Source organism: Rattus rattus, chromosome 4, assembly GCF_011064425.1.
Source record: "Rattus rattus isolate New Zealand chromosome 4, Rrattus_CSIRO_v1, whole genome shotgun sequence".
Classification (NCBI taxonomy): Eukaryota; Metazoa; Chordata; class Mammalia; order Rodentia; family Muridae; genus Rattus; species Rattus rattus.
The window spans coordinates 176,382,562-176,407,615 of record NC_046157.1 but is presented as its reverse complement, the minus strand read 5'-3'; the positions used below and the strand labels follow the sequence as shown (position 1 = coordinate 176,407,615).

The window sequence follows — 25,054 nt, the reverse complement described above, 5'->3', positions numbered from 1 at the left end:
ATGCTGTAGATTCAAAGAAAGTAACCGACCCAAAAAACCCTCTGGATAGAATGTGGAGTCCTTCCCACACCTCCAAATAAGCCAGTCCCCATAGGTCAAGCTTTAAAAGAATCTCGTACAGTCTGATGCTCCTTTAATGGACAGATAGGCTGTGTCATCAAATGAGAACAAGTATGAAAAGAAGAGATCAGTTGTGGCCTGAGGTTCTCAGCGAGTGCAGCCTGGGGACATTTTGAAGCACTCAAATGCTCTGTTGGTGGACAGTTAAAAGGACTGCTCTGAGAACGGCCACAAGGGGGCCTGGTGCCAGAAACAGGTTAGTGGGTCATGTGGCCCATACTCAGGTCAGATAAGAAAGCACAGTGAGAGTCTGTGGGGGAGCACATGGAGACCCCAGGGAGGGGGAGGCTGTAACAGCAGGCCATGCTGATCCTACAAACAGAAGGTGGGTGATGCTGGAGTCCCGGTTGGAAAGCCGGTTCCGTAAAGACTGACTTGGTGCTGATTGCCAGCAGCAGCAAGCACACCCTTGCCAGGAAGGGAAGAAAAGTTCTGAGTCTGCCCTCTGCTGGAGCAAGCCAGCTTCCCCAGTGCAGAGTCTGCCCTCTGCTGGAGCAAGCCAGCTTCCCCAGTGCAGAGTCTGCCCTCTGCTGGAGGAAGCCAGCTTCCCCAGTGCAGAGTCTGCCCTCTGCTGGAGCAAGCCAGCTTCCCCAGTGCAGAGTCTGCCCTCTGCTGGAGCAAGCCAGCTTCCCCAGTGCAGAGTCTGCCCTCTGCTGGAGCAAGCCAGCTTCCCCAGTGCAGAGTCTGCCCTCTGCTGGAGGAAGCCAGCTTCCCCAGTGCAGAGTCTGCCCTCTGCTGGAGCAAGCCAGCTTCCCCAGTGCAGAGTCGGCCCTCTGCTGGAGCAAGCCAGCTTCCCCAGTGCAGAGTCTGCCCTCTGCTGGAGCAAGCCAGCTTCCCCAGTGCAGAGTCTGCCCTCTGCTGGAGCAAGCCAGCTTCCCCAGTGCAGAGTCGGCCCTCTGCTGGAGCAAGCCAGCTTCCCCAGTGCAGAGTCTGCCCTCTGCTGGAGCACGCCAGCTTCCCCAGTGCAGAGTCTGCCCTCTGCTGGAGCAAGCCAGCTTCCCCAGTGCAGAGTCGGCCCTCTGCTGGAGCAAGCCAGCTTCCCCAGTGCAGAGTCTGCCCTCTGCTGGAGGAAGCCAGCTTCCCCAGTGCAGAGTCTGCCCTCTGCTGGAGGAAGCCAGCTTCCCCAGTGCAGAGTCTGCCCTCTGCTGGAGCAAGCCAGCTTCCCCAGTGCAGAGTCGGCCCTCTGCTGGAGCAAGCCAGCTTCCCCAGTGCAGAGTCTGCCCTCTGCTGGAGGAAGCCAGCTTCCCCAGTGCAGAGTCTGCCCTCTGCTGGAGGAAGCCAGCTTCCCCAGTGCAGAGTCTGCCCTCTGCTGGAGCAAGCCAGCTTCCCCAGTGCAGAGTCTGCCCTCTGCTGGAGCACACTGGCTTCCCCAGTGCATCAGCTAATCAATATCAGAACTTGGGCTGCTTGCCCTCACCTGTCCCTCCAGATCGCTTTAACCAGAAACCCGATTTTGATGGCCCAAGTCAAAGGGTATTTTTCCAGGATTTTTTATACTGGAGCAAAATCCTTCTCTTTCTGCTAATTGAGCAACTCCAGCAGGTCTGTAAAGACTATTTACAGCTGTCATGGCCTTCAAGGCAGTGGGAGGGAAGGAACTGAGTGTTTCGTTAGATAAGAAGGAGCTGGATACAGGATCCTTTAACATTAAATTCAGGTGGACAGTCGGTGCAGATTGAAGCAGCACACCCTGGAAGATGTGGGATAAAATCAAAATGCCGAGAAGACCTAGAGTCAGGGGTCCCTGAAAGTTCCAAGCAGTACCTAGTAAGACCTGCTGAGGAGAAGTGGAGAAGCCACAAACAAGGCAGGGCAGCAACCTACCAACAGTAAGGTGGGGTCTCCATCCAGACGCCCCTGAGGTGAGAATCAGGGCCTCCTTGCTGGCTACTGCTCAGAGCCTAGTGTCTAGAGGAATTGAGTGGAGTCGGACAGCAGGGGGAGTATGTGCAGCACCCCTCCCGGTGATGCTCACTGGGAGCCTTTCACAGGCTGTAACTTGCTACAGGAGCAGCAGAGCCCTTGGCCAGAGGTAACTACAGAAGGAGCAACTCCATTCTTTGCAGAAAGTAGCTTGGGAATTAAATAAATTTTGAGTCACCTCTCAGAGGCCAGATATTGCTTCAGTCACTGTGATTCCAATTCAATACTTAACTATGTCATCAATATTTAACATGGGGGAGAGGGGAGATAGAGGGAGAGAGGAGGAGAGTTGGTTAGAGATGAACGCTTGTCAACTGCAGGCTCCTTTTCTGCACGGGGAATACCTGATCGCGTGGGTTAAAACTGTAAAGCCCTTGTCAATATTGATCTACGTAACAGGAAGGTGTGAAAGCATTGGCAGCTACTTATAACGCCATTTGACAAAAAAGTTTAAATACCACATTTAGAGGATTTAGGGCACAGAGACCTGTTTTAATTGTTTGGTATTTTTTCTTCCTCAGTGGCTTTCTGGGGGCCTCTTTCCTTCCCATTGATGCATAAGAACTCTCCATCTTGATGACAGCACAGATGCACATCATATGAGTAATTCTCCTCTCTCCATCCTTAAGTGTTTATATGGAACTCTGAGTCCGCCGCTTCCAGTTCCCGACAAAATACGGAATAATTGTTTGAATGATAATGGCTGCTATCATGCTATAGAGCGTGAATGTGGGCGCCCTCACCCCCTTGTCAGCTATGACTAGGCCCCCTTTGTTAAGCATCTTTTGTTCCCCTCCCCTTTCCTAGATACACCCATAGGCCTGCTTCAGCACCACACTGCTCACCTTCAGCGCATGCAGGTTACACACGCATGGGAAGTGCAAACCGACAGTGATTATTCAGCAGTAAATGGTAGCTTTTATCACCAGGTCTTCACGTGCCAGTTTCTTATCCCAAAATACCAATAGCCCAAGTGAGAAAAGGTGCATCCCAGGAAAGAAACTGACCAACCCAGAGTCTGGATGGAATGTGGGGTCAGACAGAAAAAGGACAGGTATAGACAGACAGATGGACAGGTGAGAAAAGGTGCATCCCAGAAAAGAAACTGACCAACCCAGAGTCTGGATAGAGTGTGGGGTCAGACAGAAAAAGGACAGGTATAGACAGACAGATGGACAGGTGAGAAAAGGTGCATCCCAGGAAAGAAACTGACCAACCCAGAGTCTGGATGGAATGTGGGGTCAGACAGAAAAAGGACAGGCATAGACAGACAGATGGACAGATCAGAAAAGGTGCATCCCAGGAAAAAAACTGACCAACCCAGAGTCTGGATGGAATGTGGGTCAGACAGAAAAAGGATAGACAGACAGATGGACAGGTGAGAAAAAGGGTCAGAAAAGAAACTGACCAAAAAGGTGTGGGTCAGACAGAAAAAAGGACAGGTATAGACAGACAGATGGACAGGTGAGAAAAGGTGCATCCCAGGAAAGAAACTGACCAACCCAGAGTCTGGATGGAATGTGGGGTCAGACAGAAAAAGGACAGGCATAGACAGACAGATGGACAGATCAGAAAAGGTGCATCCCAGGAAAAAAACTGACCAACCCAGAGTCTGGATGGAATGTGGGGTCAGAAAAAGGACAGGTATAGACAGACAGATGGACAGGTGGCTGACGATGGACAGACTATCTATTTAAATGGGAGCAATTTGAAGAAGAGACCAGGAATGGACTTGAGGTTGGCAGTTACATGAGGATAGCTCATAGTGAGGGCAGTTTGGGGACATTTTGAAGCATTTGTCACATCTTCTCTAGTTAAAGTTTTGGGGGAATAATAAGAAGTCTTTCCGCAGATTGAGTTTGACAAAGTAGCTGAGCATGTTGATTTTGTGATGAACAACTCTGACTTGTGGTTATTACATAATCGTTACTCGTTTATTACTTACTTTTCCTTTTATATTTATATTGATAAATATGATTATTACATATGTTTATCTTATATCATTTTATTATTATAATAAGGATATTGTATATATTGTTTGGTTGCACTTCAGGCATACATGGAAAATGACTTCTTTTTCCCTAATTATAAACTCAACAATACATATCCATCCAGGAGAAATGTGTGCAGTAGAGTTGAGGAAATGGCCTGGAGCATCGTCTTCCTAATTGCAGTCCTGCTAACATTTAAGTTTACTCGAGGCTCTTCTATTCCAAGCTGTGAAGTGATTGGCTTTGCGCATTTGTTTTCCTCATTTCTGTTGCTTCTGTTTCCTAATGAAAGCAGAGTCAGAATTTTTTTCTGATTATGAAGACGACATAGAACATGGAGACAGCTGTGGTGTGTCAAAGTCCCATTCAGTCTCAGCCTCAGGAAAACCTGCTCCTGCCAGTTACCACACAGTGTATCCAGGAGAGCCACAGGCCCTTACATAGAGCAGGGCATGTAAACTAGGGCCACCTACTAACTGTGGCAACTTAAATAATCTCTGCCCTTCTTGTCCCACGCAGCACGGTGTAGGTACTGAATGAAGGGACATTTCACTGTATTGTCCAGGGAATGATCATAGGAGAAGAAGCCTGTACTGGTTCAGCACAAGCACACTTTCCTCATATTTTCAATTCGGCCACACCTGTGCCTGTGGAGGGCGCAGATAAGGACGGCAAACTATGCACACATGAGTTGGATGGGCACTGTGCACACGTGTTGGATGGGCACACATGCCTTGGATGGGCACTGTGCACACACGCGTTGGATGGGCACACATGAGTTGGATGGGCACTGTGCACACACGCGTTGGATGGGCACACATGCCTTGGATGGGCACTGTGCACACATGCCCTGGATGTGCTGACTCTAACTGTTCTTCTTCACTCTGCCACAGTAACCTTTCCAGGTAAACAGACTGAGGCCAGGGCAATCCTGTCAATCCCGTTTCATGACCAGATTAACAGGCCTGTGTTTATATCACCAACATCAAGCTGTTGGTGTCACTGAATGATTAGGGCATGAATGAAAAAAAAAAGTGCTTTAGAAAAGCTTCTGTCAGCATAGATCTATATGACAGACAGACAGACAGACAAAATAGTCCAGGTAAAAATGATCTGGTCTTAGGCTATGCCATTTTCAGCCCTAAAACTATGATGGCTAGCATTCCCTCTCTTGTGAACACATTTTATTAACTCGCTCAACCCTCATGCTGTGAAACGTCCGCAGTATTACTGATCCCATTTACAGCAGGGGAAATCGAGGTACTAATTAATCCGTTCAAGGTCTCATAACCAGAAAGTGACAGGACCAGGGTTCACACCAGGATTCTGGCTGGCTCCGGAGCCTGGGATCTTAAGCTCTTTGATTCACAGCACAGGAGGAGGATAGAAAAGTTACTAAGTAGCTGCCTGGGGATCCCTGTGTGGGAGCTGATGAGTGTGACTCAGACCTCTTCCTGTTTCCCTTCAAAATTAGGCGCTGTTCTGGTCCTCACCCCCACCTCCACCCCCAAAGGCCGGCTACTTAGAGCCCTCAGTTCCTAAGCTTTTCTGTTCTCAAAGCACAGCGCATGCTCTCAGGGCTCTGAATTCTGTTCCGAAACTTAAACCAGAATGTTGCTTTCATTCCCACAGACGAGGGGAGTAGGAACTGTTAGTGACTTGGTTCCCGGCTGAGGGGTCTGGGCGATAATCCGATCCTGAGGACTCTAACACCGTCAGTGGATAGATCCCCTGCCAGAGCCGCTAACATAGACGGCCTCATTGGGAACTGGTGAAAGTCAGGAGCAGCGGTCACTGGAGATGTCGTCCTCAGTGCTACTGTTTGCTTTCCCTGGGCCTCTCCTGTATTCCTCTGTCCCCTCTGCTCCGCCAGAGACAGACCAAGGCCTCAGAAGCTTTGGAACATGCTCCTCTGAGTTTCTCTCTCTGGCGTCTGGTCTCAGCGAGGAAAATCTGACTGATGAAGGAATGAACAGGGCCTTGTTCCAGGACTGACGTGTATGGTTGTACTTAGTCCTCCCAACAGTCCTAAGAGAGGAGACATGTCCCTCCTTACTGAAGCTCGGCAGAGTCAAGGACGTCCGAGTCCACCATTGAGATCTTTCAAATGCAGATATCTGGGATTCTGGAAATTCCGATATTTTCATTCAACACAAAATAAGAATATGAAAGAGCTTTGGCATAACCAGGGGAAAACCTCGGGCTAGGATAGATGGGCGTCAATAATGCCGATGTCTGAGTCATCTCAAACTTACCTGGCTGGGACCTCCAGAAATACTAAGTCTTTGAAGTGTTGGCCATACCATTTCCCTGGTTAACAACCGGTAGCCATAGATCCTGTTGGACTTCCCAAATTTATACATGACCAGTGGCGTTCTCTGAACGCTCCTCTCCTCCATTCAACAACAATGCCCAGGTCCTTGGCCTAGAAAGGCCCAGCTGGTGGCCTTCAGAACAGGGACTGTCCGTGAGTCTGGGCATTCGTTCTTCATTCTGGATGACCCTGGTGGCATTTGTTACATGCTAGGAGATGCTAAGCATCTCCTTACAAACCTTTGCTAGGACTCAGCTTCACGATTACCTCAGAGAATAACTTCGCTTCCGTAAAAGAATGGTTATGGTGTATTCATCTCAGTACATATCTGACTTAAGAGAAGGTAGAATCTGAAAAACAAAAACAAAACAAAACAAAAAAATCTGGCGATGCAAACTATTTGTTCCCAACAAGTCAATGTTGATTTTGTGGTTCACTGGCTACTATCAGGTTAGATGCTGGAAGCCACAGCAGCAATGAGCAGAGGCTTTGAACCTAAAAGGGTCACTCACATTGCCTCTTTCCATGGTGGTTCAGCGTGTGTGTGTGTGTGTGTGTGTGTGTGTGTGTGTGTGTGTGTGTGTATGTATGTATTATATACCCTCCTATTTATTACATTGCTATTTAGGAAGGATGATTTTCACACAAACCTATAGAAGGATGAGGGATTAGCCTCCTTCCCTTTCTGTTATTATAATAAAATACCACAGGAAAGCAAGTTGGTGGCAAAAGGGGTTTGTTTCAGCCCACAGTTCTGGGTCACAGTGTCTTTATGGGGAAACCGAGGCAGGGAACAGTGAAGCAGCTGGCCACACCCACACTCAAGGGCAGGGAGACAGCGAGCTCGTGCATGCGTAGTCTGAGACCCCAATACACAGAATGGTGGCACCTACTCTAGGCTGGGTCTTCCCACATCAATTAACATCATCTCATGCTCACAGGCCCACCTAACTTGGCAGTCACTCTGAGGCCATTTTCCAGGTAACTCTAATCTGTGCCAAGCTGACACTTGGCACTAAACAGCACACCCACAATAACGGAGAAAGGCCAACACACGATAACCACCTTGCTTTCCACTGGTAAAGGTCCTCTCTGTGATTTCTGTAGGCTGGCTCCTCCTGGAGGCTAGCCTGTTTATAGTGTTAGCTCACCATCTTGCTAGGCACCACATCCAAGGAGTCAACCAACCTCAGATTGAAATTTTGGGGGAAAACTTGTGCTTATACTGAACAGGTGCAAATTTCTAGTCATTATGCCGGAAACTGTAAGGGAGAGCAGCGATTTACCTCGCGATTCCATTGTACCCCATAGAGATAATTTAAAGTACTCAGGAGAGTTTGCTTAGGTTACAAGCAAAATGTACACATTTTATAAAAAGACTATGAATATCCATAGATTTGAGCATTTATGGAGTTCTGAGACCAAACCCCACCATATACCAAGGAACAATTGTACCTTCCTAGAAGGCAGATTCAGTTCTCGATGTTCACTCTTATTTTAACACCACAAGAATATGTCAGAACCTCTTTCTAATTCTTAGCAGTGTCTAGCAAATAGACACCAATAACCTGTGACTTCTCCATCACCAAAGTAGCGTCCCTGTTACTACTGCCAATACCCACAAGCGAAAGGGAGCGAGCCATGCCAGGGCCATGGTTCCAGCAGAGGACTCAGGGCTGGAGCTCCGTGTGTGTCCTTGCCATCCTTGGAGGTGGCGTTTCCATGGAGGGGTCAGGGTTAGAGTAGAGGTGGAAGAGATGGACCGAGTGCACTCACGCTTTCTGAGTTGTACGGACTACACACAGCGTAGCATTTGCCTTCTCGCACAACTGAACAGCCATCACACCACCCGTCTTCAGAATTCTTTTCATCTTGCAACGTGAACCTCTGCACAGAGTTTCTTTAAAAAGTCCTCTGGCCCCCACTCATCCCAGGCCCAAATAATGGCCATTCTATTCCTTTGTGTAGTTTCCTGCCATTGAGCCTCGTGGCCAGAGTCTCACAGTGGTTGCCTTTTTATTCTGTTGCACACGGTGCTTCACACAGCATAACATCCTGAAGGCAGATGCTTTCACATATTGTTATAAAGCAAAAGTTCGTGAAGCCACCAATCAAGTCTAGACCTAGACAGTAGCCAGCACCCTTGTTCTGATCACAGCCTGCTGCTTCATCCACTGAAATAGAGACTGCTGGACTGGGATGTGGTCTGTGACAGTGTATTTCCCTAGCATGATGTCCATGACTTCTGAGAGTTAGATATGTAACATACACATACATACCATATGTGAGAAAGAGAATCTTATAGTAGTAATTTTCCCTTTTTCTTCTGTTTGGAATACCTCCCAGCAAAGTCATCCCTGAAACAAATGTAGCCTGTAGTATAATATGAGCCATATATAAACCATCTCAGAACATTGATAATAGGCATGCTAAATAGAAACAAAGTGTGGATGTAGAATAACTCTTTAAGTTAGTATAGCACAAATATTGTCATTTTAACATGTAATAAATAGGAAATTGTAAGTTGGCTGTTTTACACTGTCATACCAAGTCCACAATATAGTAAATATTTAGCTAATATGGTTATTTAAATTTAAAGTCATTGACATTAAATATAATTAATATTTATTAATTAATTATTAATTATTAATAATAATATAACGCTGTAGTACTAGCTCAGCGGTTACGAGCGCTGGCTGTTCTTCCAGAGGTCCTGGGTTCGGTTCCCAGCAGCCACAAGGCAGCTCCCAACTTAAGTTCCAGGGATCCAGTGTCCTCTTCTTGCCTCCATAGGCACACATGTGATGCATGTAAATGTTTCAATTAAGGAACATCAGTTCCTCTCTGTACTCATGGCCCATTGCTCAGTCACTGTGCACGAGTAGTGACTGCTGCTAATCCAGTCTGGTGTTCGTAACTGTAGTCCATTCATTGTGGTTACTGAGTAGCATCAACTTGATAAGGTAGTAACGTTGTTGTTGGTTGTAAACAGTATTGCTAGGCACATCCTTATTTAGCCCCCAGGATGCACATAGTATCAACTTCTTGCTACTGATATATAAGATGGATCTTCCTCTTTACTCCATAATAGCTACTTCTTTTCACGTTCATGTTCAGCATCAGCATCTGACAGCTCACACTGTATGACACCCTCACCTACACTTGGCACCATGACCCTTTCCAGTGGGTATACCATAATACCTCACTGTGAGCTAGTCTCTCCCCATTCTGGCCCTTGCCTCTTTGGCCCCAGCTTAATCTTTCCTGCCTCCTACAGGATCATGATTAAAGGAAGGGGTCTTACATAATCTGTTCTGAGCAGTGTTTGCTTCCAAGTGTTGCTATTACCGAGACTGTCTATATTAATAGAACAGAACATGGATGTGGGAACGCCCAGGTTATTGTGGGTGATGCTACCTCTTGGGCTGGTTCTATAAGAAAGCAGGCTGAGCAAACCATGAGGAGCAAGCTAGTAAGCTGCAGTCCCCCATGGCCCCTGCTTTAGCCCCTGCACTGGGCTTCTGCCTTAAGTCCCTGTCCTGGTATCCCTGAGACATATGAACTGGGGTTACCTCTTTCTTCCAGAGTTGCTTATGGTCATGGTCTTTATCACGGCAGTGAAAACCTTAACTAAGACAGTCTCCATCCAAATGTCCCAGAAGGCGGAGGACTTACAGCTATTGTCTTGAAGGTGGGCATTATCAGCAGGCTTCTGCATCCGAGGCCTTGTAGGTGGTGTAGGGAAGCTGTTGGAGCTTCCAACCCAAGAACTAACTCTTGTGGGTTAAGAGTGATTAGGTTATAAGTAGAAGTTTCTAGATTTTACGATATTGTATGTCTTTCCATGATCAAGAAAGTAGAAAGATCCATTATCTAAAAAAAAAATAAATAATAATAATAATAATAATAATAATAATAATAATAAGATCTATAGATCCCAAGCTCAAAAGCAAAAGAGGACGTTTAGGTGTGTAATATTTACTATCTTGTGTTGGTGGACTTGCCATCACTGTGATGAAATACCTGAGATACGCAAACTTAAAAAGAAGAAAGGTTTACCTGGGCTCACATTTTCAGAGTTCCAACCCATCATATGTTTTATTGCTTCATCCATGCATGAGGAAAATCACTGTGGTAGGAAGTACCAGGGGGAACATTCTCATCTTCCCACGTGGAAACAGCAATTCACAGTCACATTGTAGGTTTGATACCAAAGGATATTGAATTCCAAACTGCAGCAATCTGGAAAGCAGATTCGTGCCTGGGGAGGATCCCTGTGTGCTGCACAGTTCTGAGGTGAGGGGCAGCCTCAGGGGTTGCCTTTATTAATGGCTGTCCATTTTCTCTCTCTCTCTCTTTCTCTCTCTCTCTCACAGATGATCACTCTCGGGTACGGCTGCAGATGCTGGAAGGAGACAACAGTTCGGACTATATCAATGGCAATTACATCGATGTAAGTATCTTACAACAGTCAGCACACCAGACATTCCGACACACAGCACACATGAGACTCTGCTGTGCAGCTGGTAAACGTGTGCCAGTGACCAGCCGCAGCAAGTCTCGCTACCCCCCACACGCCACAGAATGTGCGGTCACTGCTGTCTCAAGTCAGCCTATTTGGGGATAAACGTCTTATTTCCGTCCTACACCCTCTTTGCCTACCCACACTACATGAACCGAGAAAATGTTTTTACGTTTTTTTGTCAACAACTTTAAAAATGTTTGCATATTAATGGGACAAAACCCTCTAATTGCTAATGTGGTGATTTGCAGGCTCCTGTCACCGCCTTGCTTTTAAGTTTGCCTTCAAAGTCATCCACAGCTGTGCACCAGGACTTCCAAGGCAAGCGAGGCGTGTCATTAAAAATGCAAGCTGTTCAATTATTGAAGATGGCTGCCTTGTTCATCCTGCGTCATGTTAACTTAATGTCTTACATTAGGATAAATTCTTTAAGAGACAGCCTGTTTTCAGTTGAAAGGATGAATGAAATCAGAAGCAGAAACTCAGGGCACTGTGTGGTTCCCTGCAAGGCTCAAGCTTCCTTGAACAGATCCAGTTTCTGTGTTCTTCCCAGACATGTTACATGCTGGGCTGGGTTTTCAGTCCATTAGCACCTCCAGACACCCATCTTACCCGTGTGCATGTGTGTGTTAGGCGTTTCTGATCCCCAAATCCCAAATCCAAACTTTCCCGATGCCAATGCAATGCCACACAACTGGAAACCCCACAACAACCTCGTGGGCAAGCCTCAAAGCCCAATACACAGCTTAATGTCACCAATGAGAAGGGCTGTCCCTGCACCTTCAGCCATAACATAGCAACATTGTTTCATGCAGAGTTAAACCGCTACACAGGTTGCCTTTAGGCCGGGAGCATAAGCTATACAAGAAACACAAACGGCTTTCGTGGTGTGGACCCCATTCCCAGCATTTCATCATATTCCTTCTCATAGCCACCATTAATCAAGAAAATGCCCCACAGATCTGCAGACAAGGCCGATCTTTTAGAGGCGTTTTTACAACTGGGGTTCCACTTCTCAGACACGTCCAGCTTTGTATCAAGTTGACAGCACAGGATTTTAAGGGGATGCTTGGCTGATACGTGACTCAGATGAGAGGACTAGGGTGGTTAGTAACACAGGCCATCTTGGGACAGCATGGGCTAGCTCAGCTCATGAAATGTATCCTTCCCGCCTCCTAGACACCGTCTAAGGAATTAGATTTGCAACATAAGCAAGTTAAAGCTCTTTCTCGTGTAGAATTCACTGCTAACAAACCAGTAACCCTCTAAAGAATTCTATGGAATGGAGGTCACAATCCTGGCTTTTGAGATGAGAGCCAAATCAGTTGTATAAGAGAATCACTGCCTTTGTTCTTCATTGCTGTTGACTGGAGAGCAAAAATAATCTGACAGATATTTAAAGTATCTGAGAAGTCTGTATTTTTTTTCCTACAATATTTTTTTTCTGTTTTCCAGTTATCTTTGGGAACAGTGTTTAGGGTAATCTCCTTGGAAAGAGATGTATTAAGGCCCACAATGATGCAGTATATTACAGGATGTAATTTTCCCTGAATTGACTTTTATCTTTCCCAGATAGTTCTCTGAAGATGCCTCTACTTCTCTGGCCCCAGTTTAATCTTTCCTGCCTCCTACAGGGTCATGATTAAAGGGAGGGGTCTTATATAATCGCGTATGAGCAGCATTTGGTTCTGAGCTTTGCTATTGATGAGACTGTCTATACTGATAGAAGAGAGCATGAGTTAAGTCCTTGGCACATGGCCAGTAACATCCGAAATGCAAACAAGATTCTATTGCACATTCCCAGCCATTCGCACCTTAATAAGAGGCTTGGTCGTTTCAGTTCAGAGAATCCATAAATTGATAGCATCTGCTGTTCATCCATCATCTCATGGCCACTGTAGGATGAAGTCGCTCTCACTAGCTGCATACCATCTAGAAGGATGTACAGGATGCATCCTGGCTTAGGAAGACAGACTCAAAGCTCTTCTATCCGGAAACTGAGCTATCAGACGACTAGTAACTAAGGTACTAGTAACAGGGGCCATCCTGGGACAGCATGAGCTAGCTCAGCTCTTGAAATGTGTCCTTCCTGTCTCCCGGACACCTTCAAAAGTATCAGCCTTGCAGAATAAGTAAGTCAGTGCTCTTGGCGTTTGGATGCACCACCATTTCCACAGACCCAGCATGTGACTCCGGTGCCACCTGATGACTTTAAACTTATCTAATTTTTTTCTCACTTATCCTCAGGGCTATCATCGACCCAACCATTATATCGCAACCCAAGGTAAGTTCATGTTCCGCTCTTACCTGTGTTTTGTTGCTTGCCAGCCTCAGTCACTTGGAACCTATTGCCCATGCCCTCATGAAAGTATTTAACGTGCGACACATTATGCAGGTGTCGTGTCCTTAGGGATTGGCACATGTACCCTCGTTTTACAGCTTGGTGCTGTAGTCACTTATTCAGAACTGCATGTTGGGACCCTAAGGATTAATTATGGAGTTCAACCCCCAGTGGTTTTGGAGTTAGTCTAACATTTGCAAGAACGTAGTCTATATTTCCCATGCGCGTATGGAGAGAGGCAGGAGAGGAGAATGCCCTTTAATAAGTCCGTTCTGACAACTGTCTATCCAGCGGTTGACTTTAGGGGGCAGCCGTGAGGTGGCCCACGTGTATCTGAGTAGGGGCAATGTTGGGAGCAGGTGGAGGCTGCTCTAGCAAGGTGGCTCCTGGTCAGCAGGAAGACAATAAGTGATCTCGATCCAGGGACGGCAGGGACATGTCCCCCAGTGTTTGATGCATGTCCCCCATCAGTGGATGCAGGACTTAAATCCCTCCTTACTCCATGTCCCCCAGTGCCTGGCACTGACATAAAAAAAAAGAATTTACTCAGAGCAATGAACCCTCACGCCTAAGCTCATGCTCTTACAACCAATTTTATTCCCAAGACATTATAATATGGATTTTCACCAAGTCTCTTTAACACACAGCACGTATCCCAGGTATACACACAAAGCAATGTCTCCCCTCGTGCCCGCCCACACCCGTCAGTATTGATTTTCCCACCAGTATCAGACTTTGGCCTTAATGACAGTGGGAGGATTTCTGAAGACTGAAAGGATCTAATTTAAACCAGACCTTTTGCTTTACTCTTGTCCACCCTATTAATTCTTCTCTGCCCAAAAGGCCATTGATTGATGGACCAGTATGAACATTATCTGCATCTAAGTGACAGTCACACCATCGTAACATGCCAGGCTCAGGACTCAGCAAACTGGAGGACCATAGATGGAGAGTCTCTGATGCTGCCCACTTAGAGGGAGGGCAGAGGGATCTCAGCCTCCAGACTCACAGCAAGGGGGCAGCTCAGATCTGATCCTGCCTCACAATCACAAAGTGAGCAGCAGGTGGGATGGAGTGCATCAAGGACCAACCACTCCTTCACTGTGCTTGAAGGAGCTCCTACTGGCTTCCTGATGGGCAGCCAAGGGCATCTCTACAAAAGGGCTTTATTGTTTAGCTGCATTTTTAAAATGGGCTTTAGGAAAATCCTGCTTTAGCTTTTAGGGAAAGACAATGCAAGAAAGCTTCAAAGTCTGCAAGCGGTTTTCTGTTATGGTGGGCGTGGTTTGTGAGCATGGTCCTGCCTGCTTTCTGCCTCCCCCCGCCCTGTCTCCCTCATTCTCCTCTTCATTGTTACATCTATATTTCCTTTGTCTCTTTTGCTTCTCGTGTGGTCCTGTTTTTAACTGACACATGATTGTGTCCACTTACGGGCACAGCGTGACACTTCAGTATGTCTTTGCAATACGTGATGAGCAGGTCAGGATGGTTGGTATATCTTAGACGTTTTCCATTTGTGTTGGGAGCATTTTGAATCCTTACTGCCTGGTCAGTGGTTGTTAATTGGCATCCTAGTGTCATTTAGCTCCTGGAAGCTATTCTCCCAGAGTTGACACCGTGGCTTGGTGGCGAGTGTCACCCGTGTTCCAGAAGCTGCCCCTCGGGTGCAGCTGCACACTGCGCCTCCTCACCCTGAGCAAGCCGTTTCCAGAGTGCGCTCAGGGCCTCCCTTCCTGAAAGGGAGCTTGGCCTTCTCAGGCCTGCCCTACCTACCCGTCCTCCTGATCCACATAATTAAGTGTGTGCAGGGTCCCGCGTCTCCCTTCTAGCTAATAAGGCTTCTTACTGCTACACAACACAGAAAGCAAGTTTTCTACGATATAATCTCTTAATTAATGTCTCTTAATTAAAATCCCCTTAAGCACCAACATTTTTGCCATTGTGAGTTTAAGAAATGATTATTAAAACGAAGTCAAATTCAAGCTGAAAGGCCTTAGAGGTCTAACCTTTCATAGTGTGGGCCATGGTCAGTTGGGGTCTGAGCTTTTGCTGTTTTCTCTTGGGGGCTGCTTGCTAGTATGTTACTCTTCTACGCATGTTCCCCAAAGCTTATGTCTGCTGATCGTCCTGTCATTTTAGTATTTATATTACAAAAGTCTCGATAAACGTATATGAAGAGGTCCCAAGATCGGTGTTTTATCTCCTTAAAATAAGCTGCTTCGGAGACACATACCCATAGTCACAAGGTTCAAATCCTGTGCTGTCATGGGAGTTATCGGAGCCTCCTGAGTGTATCAAGGTGGAAGGAGTGTTTGGTAGCTCGCATCAGCAGAGCAGTTCTCTATGCAGACGGGTTCTCCATCCCTGGGCAGAACTCACCAGCTTGTTGGCGTGAGTACAGAGGTCGGCGTCGAGAGTATCCACAGATTGTAGATGAGGAAGGCAAGCTAGGAAACAGAAGAACAGGCCCTGAACTCCCAATACCTCACATGGTGAGGATCAAATTCACCCATGTGAATGGCACCTCCCTGTGAGCCATTAGTTACTCTTAAGACAGAGCGCAGCTCCATGGTTAGGAAGGAGGGTGTCATAGAATTACCTCCCCCTTCCCTGGCCTCGACGACCCTAAGGGAGCCTGCTCACTAGTCAATAAAAAAGTAAACTCTTTAGTAAAAGCTCAAGGCCTGAACTTCACTCCCTCCCATGTGGAGAAACCTGAGCTGGACATTTTTAAGAAGCCTTGGCACGGTTCTTAGAGATTGCCTTGGGAGGACACACAGCATCCAGACAGACAGTGTGACACTGTCCCCTTGACCTCCTCCCCATCTGCCTTGTCTCAGAGGATGCGGTGCTGGCCCTCATGTTGGATGATGAGCACTCACGGGGATCTAGAAAAATAACAGGAGGTAGAAATGTCTCTGGTCAGGCCACACTGGCAAGAAGAGTCCACACCTGCTGCCAACATGAAGCCTTCTGCAGGGACAGAGGTTGTGTCAGAACCAGGACATTAGGAGGAGTGACAGGGCTCATTAACTGACAGTAGATAGTACCAACCCCCTGGTCAGCGCCCCATGCCGTGCAGAAGCTTAAGACACAGGAATCGCAAGCACACACAGGAATGAGCCAGAGCCATGCTCACCCGAGTGGTGAGCATTCAGCCAGGTGGGAAGTCATGCTGGTCCCACGGGGCAAATGCACAGCTGTCCCATCTCCTGTGACACGTCTGTCTCTTTCTTCAGGAAAGGGCTGCCCAGCTCCCATTCCACAGAACACATTTCTTGATAGGTCTTCAGAAACAGTCAGTCTTGTGAAACTCATTCAGCTTCAGTACTGTACCTGTCTGTGCATGCAGCCCCATCCCCTCCCCACGCTGTGTCCTATTGCATTAGTTTTCATTGCCACCCTCTGGCCACAGTTTGAAAAGGAGAAACCTGGAGGGGTTTTCTGGCTTCAGAGATTTGCATCTGGGAGGGCAGACTTCACTGTGAACATGGCAGAAGTCAGCGAGGGTTTCTGAGGGGGTCAGCACAGTAGATGGTTCCAGTGACGTCTGGGGGAGTATTCTGGCTTTCTCGTGTGTTTCAGAAAGGTGGATCGGCTTATAGGTTCCCAGGCCTCAGGAGTAGTCAGCGCTAAGCTGCGAGGAGAGCACCCCACTCTCCACGGCAGCCATTCCTGAGGTGTAGAGTTGTCAGGGCTCTGGCACCCGTTCCACACTCTGAAGAAAAACTGAGTTCCCACATCCTGGCCTTCAGATGGTGATGGCCACTTGAAACTGTTTGCCAGTGGAACTGAAAGGACTGTCTTATTTCATCACAGCACTGGCCTTCAGTGCACAGCTTCTGTTTCTCGGCCTGGCCCCAGCATACCCCAAGCAAGCCTCTCCCTCACCTCTCACTTCTCTGTTGCCCCTTCTCTTGTTTTCCTGGCCGAGTGGCTTCTGCATCATCAGTGGGTTGCAGGTCTGGTAATGGTTCCATTCCTTATATCCTCTTTGAGACTTGTTTTAACAACACTCCCTAGTGAAATGGAGTATTACTCTTCAGTTTCCACCATTAATGAGGACGAGGCTGTGAAAAAGAAAATTTTGTGCGGTTTCTGCACAAACAGAAATCAACGAACTAGGGGTTGCAGCCACACCCTTGGGAGTGCTGCCCGGGGCACTTGTTCACTGCTTTCTCAGAATGAAGTCTTAGTGACAGTTTATCCAGGAAATTCCTCTTAATGACCCAACTTTCTGCCCAAAGTCATTGGCCTAATTGACCAGTGATCTGATTCACTGACATCTCTCAGACCTGCCTTCCTATTAACCCTGCTCTGAGACCTTCAAGGACCTTAAACGGAGGGATAGGGTCCCGGCCGCCTCTGTGCGTCTGTGTGTCTGTGCCTATGGAACAGACGTAAACAATGGGGCTTGATTCATACAGAGCAATGTAAGGATTAGTGTAAAGAATCATGCCTAAATGCTCGTTATTTGGTTTTAATTTTAAATTTTCCCTTCAGTTTATTCTGATATGTTTATGGAATAGAGTGCTTCAATCTACATATTCATCATAGAGTAATCATACCAGGATAATTAGTCTGTCCATCATCCCAGGTGTCTATCATTCTTCTGTGGTTAAGGGCATTAAAGATCTTATCCTATAGCTAATCGGAACATACAGCCCATGTTTCCTACTACATCACTCATAGTGGCCAAGATATGGAGCCAGTGTCCATCGATGAATGGATGGGTGTTTTAAATTTTTATGTATATATATGATATAATATCATATATATTATGATATATGGATAATATAAATATGATACATACATATTTAATTAAAACATGATATATATTTATAATATGATACCTATGTTTATATAACATATCAAGTCAGCCAGACATAAAGAGATGAACAGTATATGATCTTCCTTACACACTGAATCTGAAACCATCACACCAAAGACGTTTTAAATCTTTAAGAGGGGTTTAGGTGCGTATCTCACTTAAAGTTAAAAAGACAAAGAAGTACAAAGTTTTAGACTTGGAAAAAAATTTGAGTCCCCCAGTCCGTCCTCAATGATTTTTAGGGATTCTTAGTAGAGAAAAAGTTGGAACCTGAGGAAGAAATGTGTGTAAGTGCCCTGTGGACCTAAATCACGTACGCAGATGCCGCCAACCGTGTGGAGCAGCGTTCGTGATGGGGAAGGCGGCGAGCAGTTCTCAGCTGAGAAGAAAGCCAATACCACACAGCAGACTTACTAGGGGACATTTGCCAACACGGAATTAAACACACAGATATTTAAGGTCACCTCTTTCTCTTTTGTTCAGGCTCAGACCTTTGAAAAGAAAGAATTATGACCTAATTTGCATGCGTGCCCCACAGTGCTGGCTTTCCTCTGAAGGGACAGCTCAGCCATCCACTTTGTACCTCTACCACAGACTGGGCTCAGCACACAGCCACAAGGTCGCCAGTGACCTCAGCAAGGCAGGCGGAGTTTGTCTTCAAACAGTGCCCTGCACAGGAGCTCTGCTGTACAGGCCACTGCTTCCTGAGACAGTTTATCTGCCCCATTCCAGTGTTTTGTTTTGTTTTGTTTTGTTTCTTAAAGAGAATCAACTCCGTTTACTCTGTCTCTTGGCTTCTCTCTAAAACTGGCTGCTGGAAATCTCCTGACGCTCGGCTCGCCGCTGCCACTGAGCAGTTGAGAGAACCTGCCCTCTGTTATGTCTTGGGAGCCAATTCATCTCTATTCTGATCACTTATTAGATTTGCTCTCCTTTTCTGTTCAATAGAAGAGGATCCCACTTGTGTACTAAGGCAAGCTTAATTAAGGAAGATGGGGACTAAGGAAAGCTTCTACTGCCTTAGCCCCGAAGCATGCCAACACAGGTCTCTCTCTCGTTCCTGTGACAAAAGGCAGGCAGATCCTCTGGGTTACCGAGCCACTCCAGACGCTGCGCGTCGACTCTTCCTTTTCTCTCTTTGACGGCCTCCCCTCTGCTCCCCTCCACACAGCCTGCATAAGTACCTGCACTGGCTTCTGAGAGTTCTCTATGGAGACCAACACTGAGGAATGCTCTGCACCACAGCCAGGGGGAGACTGGATATTTGTCACATTCCTCCCTTCTGTGGCTTTAGCACTTTGTTCTGTGCCTTCTCTCAGCTTCCCCAGCAGATAGCGTGAAACCTGGGCCAGGGACCAGGGACCAAGAGCCCCCACAAAAGCAATGCGTGGCTCTGCCTCGTAGACTGGGGTCGCTGCCTACCGCCCGCCATGCTTGTGATCTTTCTTTCCTGTGTTACAGTTGTTCATCAGGGGCCTAATCTAGACATGCTCCACTCAGACTCGCTGTGTCTGCCTTTACCAGGCCACCCTCCACATCGAGCACCGTAGGAGTCTCTGTGCTCACAGGGGCGCCACTGCCAGCCGAAAGGCTTTGCTCGGCTGCGGTGGAGGAACAATCCTAGAACAGTGCTGAGTGTAGTCCACAGAGAGCAGATCCAAGTGACGGATCGGTGTAGGTGGGGGTCCCAGAAGCTCTCCCCGAGACGCTGCAGTGCTGAGCTTCGTGAGCAGTTCTCCGTCGGTGATCTCACTCACAACCACACTTCACTCACACAATCGGATCTTTGAAAGCTGGCCCTAACATTCCTTCTGTATGCAGACATGCTTCCTGTCGGTAACTCATCCAAAACACCCTCCACCCCAGGAAGTATTCAAGGAGGATGGTCACTATAGAGTTAGAGGGTGCGGCTTGCAAACCAGCTCTGCCAGCAGCCTCTCAGTCAACGTTAGCTCCCACTCTACCCGCCCTCATGGTGCCACCCATCTGGAACGCACATCTCCCGGTGGCGGGGATAGTTCAGGCTCTGTCCCATGCACAGTGACCACTCACGGCACACTCACGTAGCATCATGAAAGTGGCGCCTTCTGCACCCTGCTGCTGCTTGCTCCCTTCCAGAAGGATGTGCCAAGAGAGCTGCCTGTGTCTCGCCCACACCCCAGACTCCCTTCAAAGTACTAAGACTGTCACCACTGTAAACGTTTGAACAAAGGTAAATTCGGGTTAAATAGAAAGTTAACTCAATCACAAACTGGAGGCAACACCTATTTCGCCTTGGAAAAGACAATGTTTGAAACCTTACCCATGCCATACCCTCACATGCAAACACTCCATACTCAAACACGTACATACAGGAAACACAAAGGAACAAAACTAAAGATATCCTCTATGACCCCCCCAACACACACACTCCAAAAAAAGCATGACAAGCTTAGATCTCAAAGATACTACTTACTTTCCTGTATAAAGTTTTGGGGGTTGGGTGGGCAAAGGAAGGTGGCGTTCAGAAATTCACTTTATTCTTACATTTTTCTTCATCTTTTTTTGTTTTGTTTTTCCTGGCACTTAAGATATTAGTTGATGATATTTTGGGAATGTGGGAACTTCATTCTACCAAAGATCAAGGAAAGCAGAACCATGAGCGTATGTGACACGAGAGAGAAGGAAGAAACCACAACCATGGCGAATTGTGGAAGGATCAACTTAGTGTTAGGCGACCATGGCTCTTAAAATGGGAAGATGAGAGTAAGGTATCTCAGGACGACCACAGCCATCAGCTCAATGCATCTTCATTAAGGGAAGTACGGGGCTGGAGAGATGGCTCAGTGGTCAGGTGCTGGCCCCTGCAAGCAGAGAAACCTGAATTTAAAGTCCTAAACTTACCTACAAAGGCAGTGGTGGAGGCATGTGCCTGGGTCCCAGCGGTGGTAACGTGGGAGGCAGACAGGGGCCATCCCTAGCAGCCTCTGGGCCATGAGCCTCACCTACATAGGAAAGTCCCAGGCCAGTGAGAGAGCATGTGTCAAACAAAAGGTAGAAAATACCAAAGGACACCTGAAAATGTCCCCTGTCTTCCATATACGTCAGGCCCACAGGTATCCAGAAACACACACAAACAGATGTCCACACACACGTAGGTAGGTATGTCTGTATATATATATGTGTGAATGTATGTGTATATGTGTATACTTTTATGTGTGTGTGTGTGTAGGTATGTGTGTATATATGTATGTGTATATGTGTATACTTATGTGTGTGTGTATATGTGTGTAGGTAGGTATGTGTGTATATATGTATGTGTGTATATAGTATGTGTGCATTTGTATACATATGTATGTGTATGTATGTGTGTGTATGTTGTGTGTCTGTGTGTATGTATGTATGTGGCTTATATAGATTTATAGCTTACTCCTAATTTAACCTAACTTTGTCTTTCACTGTTGAATGTCAAATCAGAATTTCATATGTTTGTGTTAAACCCAGAAACAAATAATCCTTGAAACTAGTAAGAGAAAAGGATTTTCATTTGTACTTCAGCCTAGGAGGAGAGGTGTGGGTGATGTGGGGTAGAGGCATGTGACTGAAAGACACCTGCGCTCCAGGTCTGGGGGTGACACACAGCCAGTCCCTGCAGAAGAAAGTACAGCCATGTACCTGCCAGTCAGAGTGACCCTGCAGTAAAAACACCTCCTGTGGGGAAGCAGGGGTTGTCATTGCAGGTGGTGGGGGGACCGTGGGGCTCTCTAAAGTGAAAACACTGTCTAACTGCGTTATCAAGTCACACCTCCTGACACTCCTAAAAAGACACTCTTTATTACAGCTTTGGCACTGAGTTCCTTCTCTTTTGCACTCAACAATTAAAGTTCCAGGGACTGGGGAACTGTTCCTATGACCCCATGGAATTCTAGATGTGAAGGGGGTTTGTTTCAGTGCTGTGCTTAGAAATCATTATCATTATCCTGTCATGTAACCATGTCCATTTCAAGCTCGGATTAAATTGCATACTCGCCAGTCCACCCAGTTGTAGAATAAGTGCATTGTCTCTCTCTCTAGTGGACCCTCCTTGTCTCTCATAAGTAGTCATTTTTCCATGAGAGCCTTCACCTTTGGAACAGGAGCAAATTGAACCCGTGTACCCAGACACCTAGGTTCTGCTTCTTCTTTTCCTCACTTGAAACCAAGACTATTCAAAAACTTCTACACTTCGCCATGAGTAGCCTCAGGGGAGAGCAAATGGCTCTATCAAATAAGTGATGTTAAGGATAATGAATGCGGAAGCCAGCCGCGCTCCCTGCCACGGTTATCACACATCTGGGAGGCACGGAGCCACCTTTCACCTTGTACGTTGTCTGGCTTCTGCAAAAACTGAAAAGCCACTAAATGTGAAATTATGAGTCTGAGTGTTATGGCAGTACCAGATGTCTAATTCCCTGACTGTTGAGCAAGTGACTTTATAACGCCTACCTTAGTTCACGGTCTACAGCAACAGTACCAATAACAGATCAGAAATTTGGGGCCACTCTTCTGTATGTACCAGGGGCTTATACAATCAACACACAAACCCCGGGCCTGGCTCTTTGCACTGCCTTACTCTGCCTCACGTGGCTTTTGGCCTGCAGCCAGAGAACCCACCAAAGCCAGGGCCGGTGTCAGCCAAGTTACCCCGGATTATCTGTTGGTATGTCATCTCGAGGTCCCTCCCCTTCCCTCTGTCCTTGCACGCCCCCTCTGTGTCCCCTGATCCACACCATCACCAATGATCCCAGCATTTCAATAGTCGTGTTCACACAGGGCTCCTGACACTGGACTGTCCCTCACTTGGTAATCCCACCCATTCAAAGGGTCCTAGCGTATCATAGTATATTTCAAACTCCACCCCTCTCTGTTATGGTAAATAACACTTCTTTTGTTTATTTGAGATGAGAGACAGACAGACAGACACACACAGAGAGACAGACAGACAGACAGACAGAGAGGGGGCCAATGGAGGATAGAAGGTAAGTTTTGAAAGTCTGCTTTCCCTGACTTGCCTCTCTTGCTATTTCTTTTGTGTACCTTCTCCGGGCTGGCCAGCAAACTTCTGGCCAATTCTCCTGTCTCCCTTCCCCCATCTCCTCCTAGCAGTGATGTGCACCAGCTCAGCCTCTCACATGGCCTTTGAGAACTGAACTCAGGTCGTCAGGCTTGAGGGTCAAGCACTTCCACACACTGAGCCAACCCTTCACCTTCTCTGAATAGATGTGACATGTGACATTGCGAGTCACTATCTATGTTTCCCCGGCTTTCCCTGTCCACTCTGGACCCTGACTCATTGATCCTTGGACTTAGTCCCATTTTTTCCCCTCAGCCCACTGTGCCTACTCCTCCATCCTCCCCTTTCCATGGTTGCTGATAGCCACTCACAGCGCAGGCTGGGCACATCCTGAGGAAACTCCACAGTACACGCAGTTTCTACCTAAATCTACTAAGGCCATAAGTCACATTCTCTCCTTTTCACCTTTTCTTCCTCGCCCAGGCACGGAATCTGTCAGGGCACCTGGCCTTTGTAGGAGTCCTTAATACCTGTCTTCTCCTCGTAATCATGCAATATTTCTAAAGAGTTCATCTCTTTCCAAGAGGACCCCTGTGTGTCCCCTTTCTCTCTCTCGGGGGGTAACAAGTCCACCTTCACCCTCAGTCTTCACTGGAGCCATGCGTATCCCATGAGGCTCAGTGAAGTCTTCAGTAGCATGTGCCTTGCTTATCCACCAGGAGGACATTCCCTCACCCCACTTCACCCACCACCCATCCAGTGATACGTTCTGGTCTCCAGAAAGCCTTCTGGTATCCTCGATAAAAGGTCTGAAGAGATTAGGTTTTTTTGAATTTTCAGTTTATAACTAAAACTACGTAAGGGCATCCAGGCCAGCTTGGTTATGAAGGAGAAAACTGACCTTCTGGCCTCCGTATGTGAGCTGTGGTCACACACACACACACACACACACACACACACACACACACACACACACACGTGTACATACACTCGTGCATACGCAGGTAATTTAAAACATAAAAATCTTAAGCATGTGAGTCTATCCATTGTAGGCAGATAATATATATCCCCCCACATAAATGATCTATGTAACTAAAATGGGTATTCTGTGATACGAATGAAATGTATCTTAACTGCCCTACACAGATGAAACCAAATCCCTACGTCTGAAAGGAGACAGGAAACCCTATCCCAGGATCTAATACGGGAAAGTGAGGTGTGCTGTAAGGCATCTCTGACTCCATTTAAAAGATAATGATTGCAGCATTACCATCCAGAGTGCTGAACACAGGGTATCCCACAGTGAGCCCAAACGCTAAGTCTCACCTCCCAGCAAGGTCTCTGAGCAGGCTGGCCGCCCCGTCCTTCTAGGGTCAGTAATCCAGCTGTGTCTCTTTGACTCCTGTAGTTCTTAATTCTGGGCAGTGCCCCACAACCACATTGAGATGCGGAGGTCTGGTCTAGAGCTAGAAAGGTGATTATGCCCGCAGGATTCTCAGAGGTGGCTCTCTGCAGAGTCCACGGACATTAAACACCAGGGAGTTAATACCGGAAAGCCATTCATTCTGCCTTTGGAAGGGCTCTGCTCTCTGTTGGATGTTGTCCTGGAACGTGGGCCAGCTGTGAAAGGGCATGTACTACCCTTAGACAATGACTGGCCTCTGGAAAGTGGGGGAGGCGCTTTCCCATCCTTGCCTCTTTGGTATGGCTTGCAGGACCCCAGACACACCCAGCTTCCATAGCCAGGCTGAGGCTGGGCTGGTGCTGTGGGGAGTGGGGCGTTTCATAGACCATTCTGAAAAAAAGCTTCAAAGAAGCCACACTGTCTCCGCGAAGGACATGAAGCATCGTGCCAGCCTGGTACACTGAAACAGGTGTGAGTGGTAGCAATTGGGCAACTGTAGGCAGGGCCAGGTTTGCCGGGTTTCAGGGTGTATGGGTCGAGGGTGGGGGGGCTGGGGGGACATGAGGCACTATGAT

The 25,054-nt window shown here is 47.2% G+C and overlaps 1 protein-coding gene across 1 annotated transcript in view; it reads left to right on the top strand.

Annotated features, from left to right (window-relative positions):
- Positions 1 to 25,054, top strand: part of Ptprm (protein tyrosine phosphatase receptor type M) — a 681,698-nt gene that overhangs the window by 597,237 nt on the left and 59,407 nt on the right. The window contains exons 22-23 of the mRNA XM_032901727.1: positions 10,725 to 10,801; positions 13,118 to 13,154. Of these exons, the coding sequence (XP_032757618.1) occupies positions 10,725 to 10,801; positions 13,118 to 13,154 (114 nt within the window). The remainder of the gene's footprint in view (positions 1 to 10,724; positions 10,802 to 13,117; positions 13,155 to 25,054) is intronic.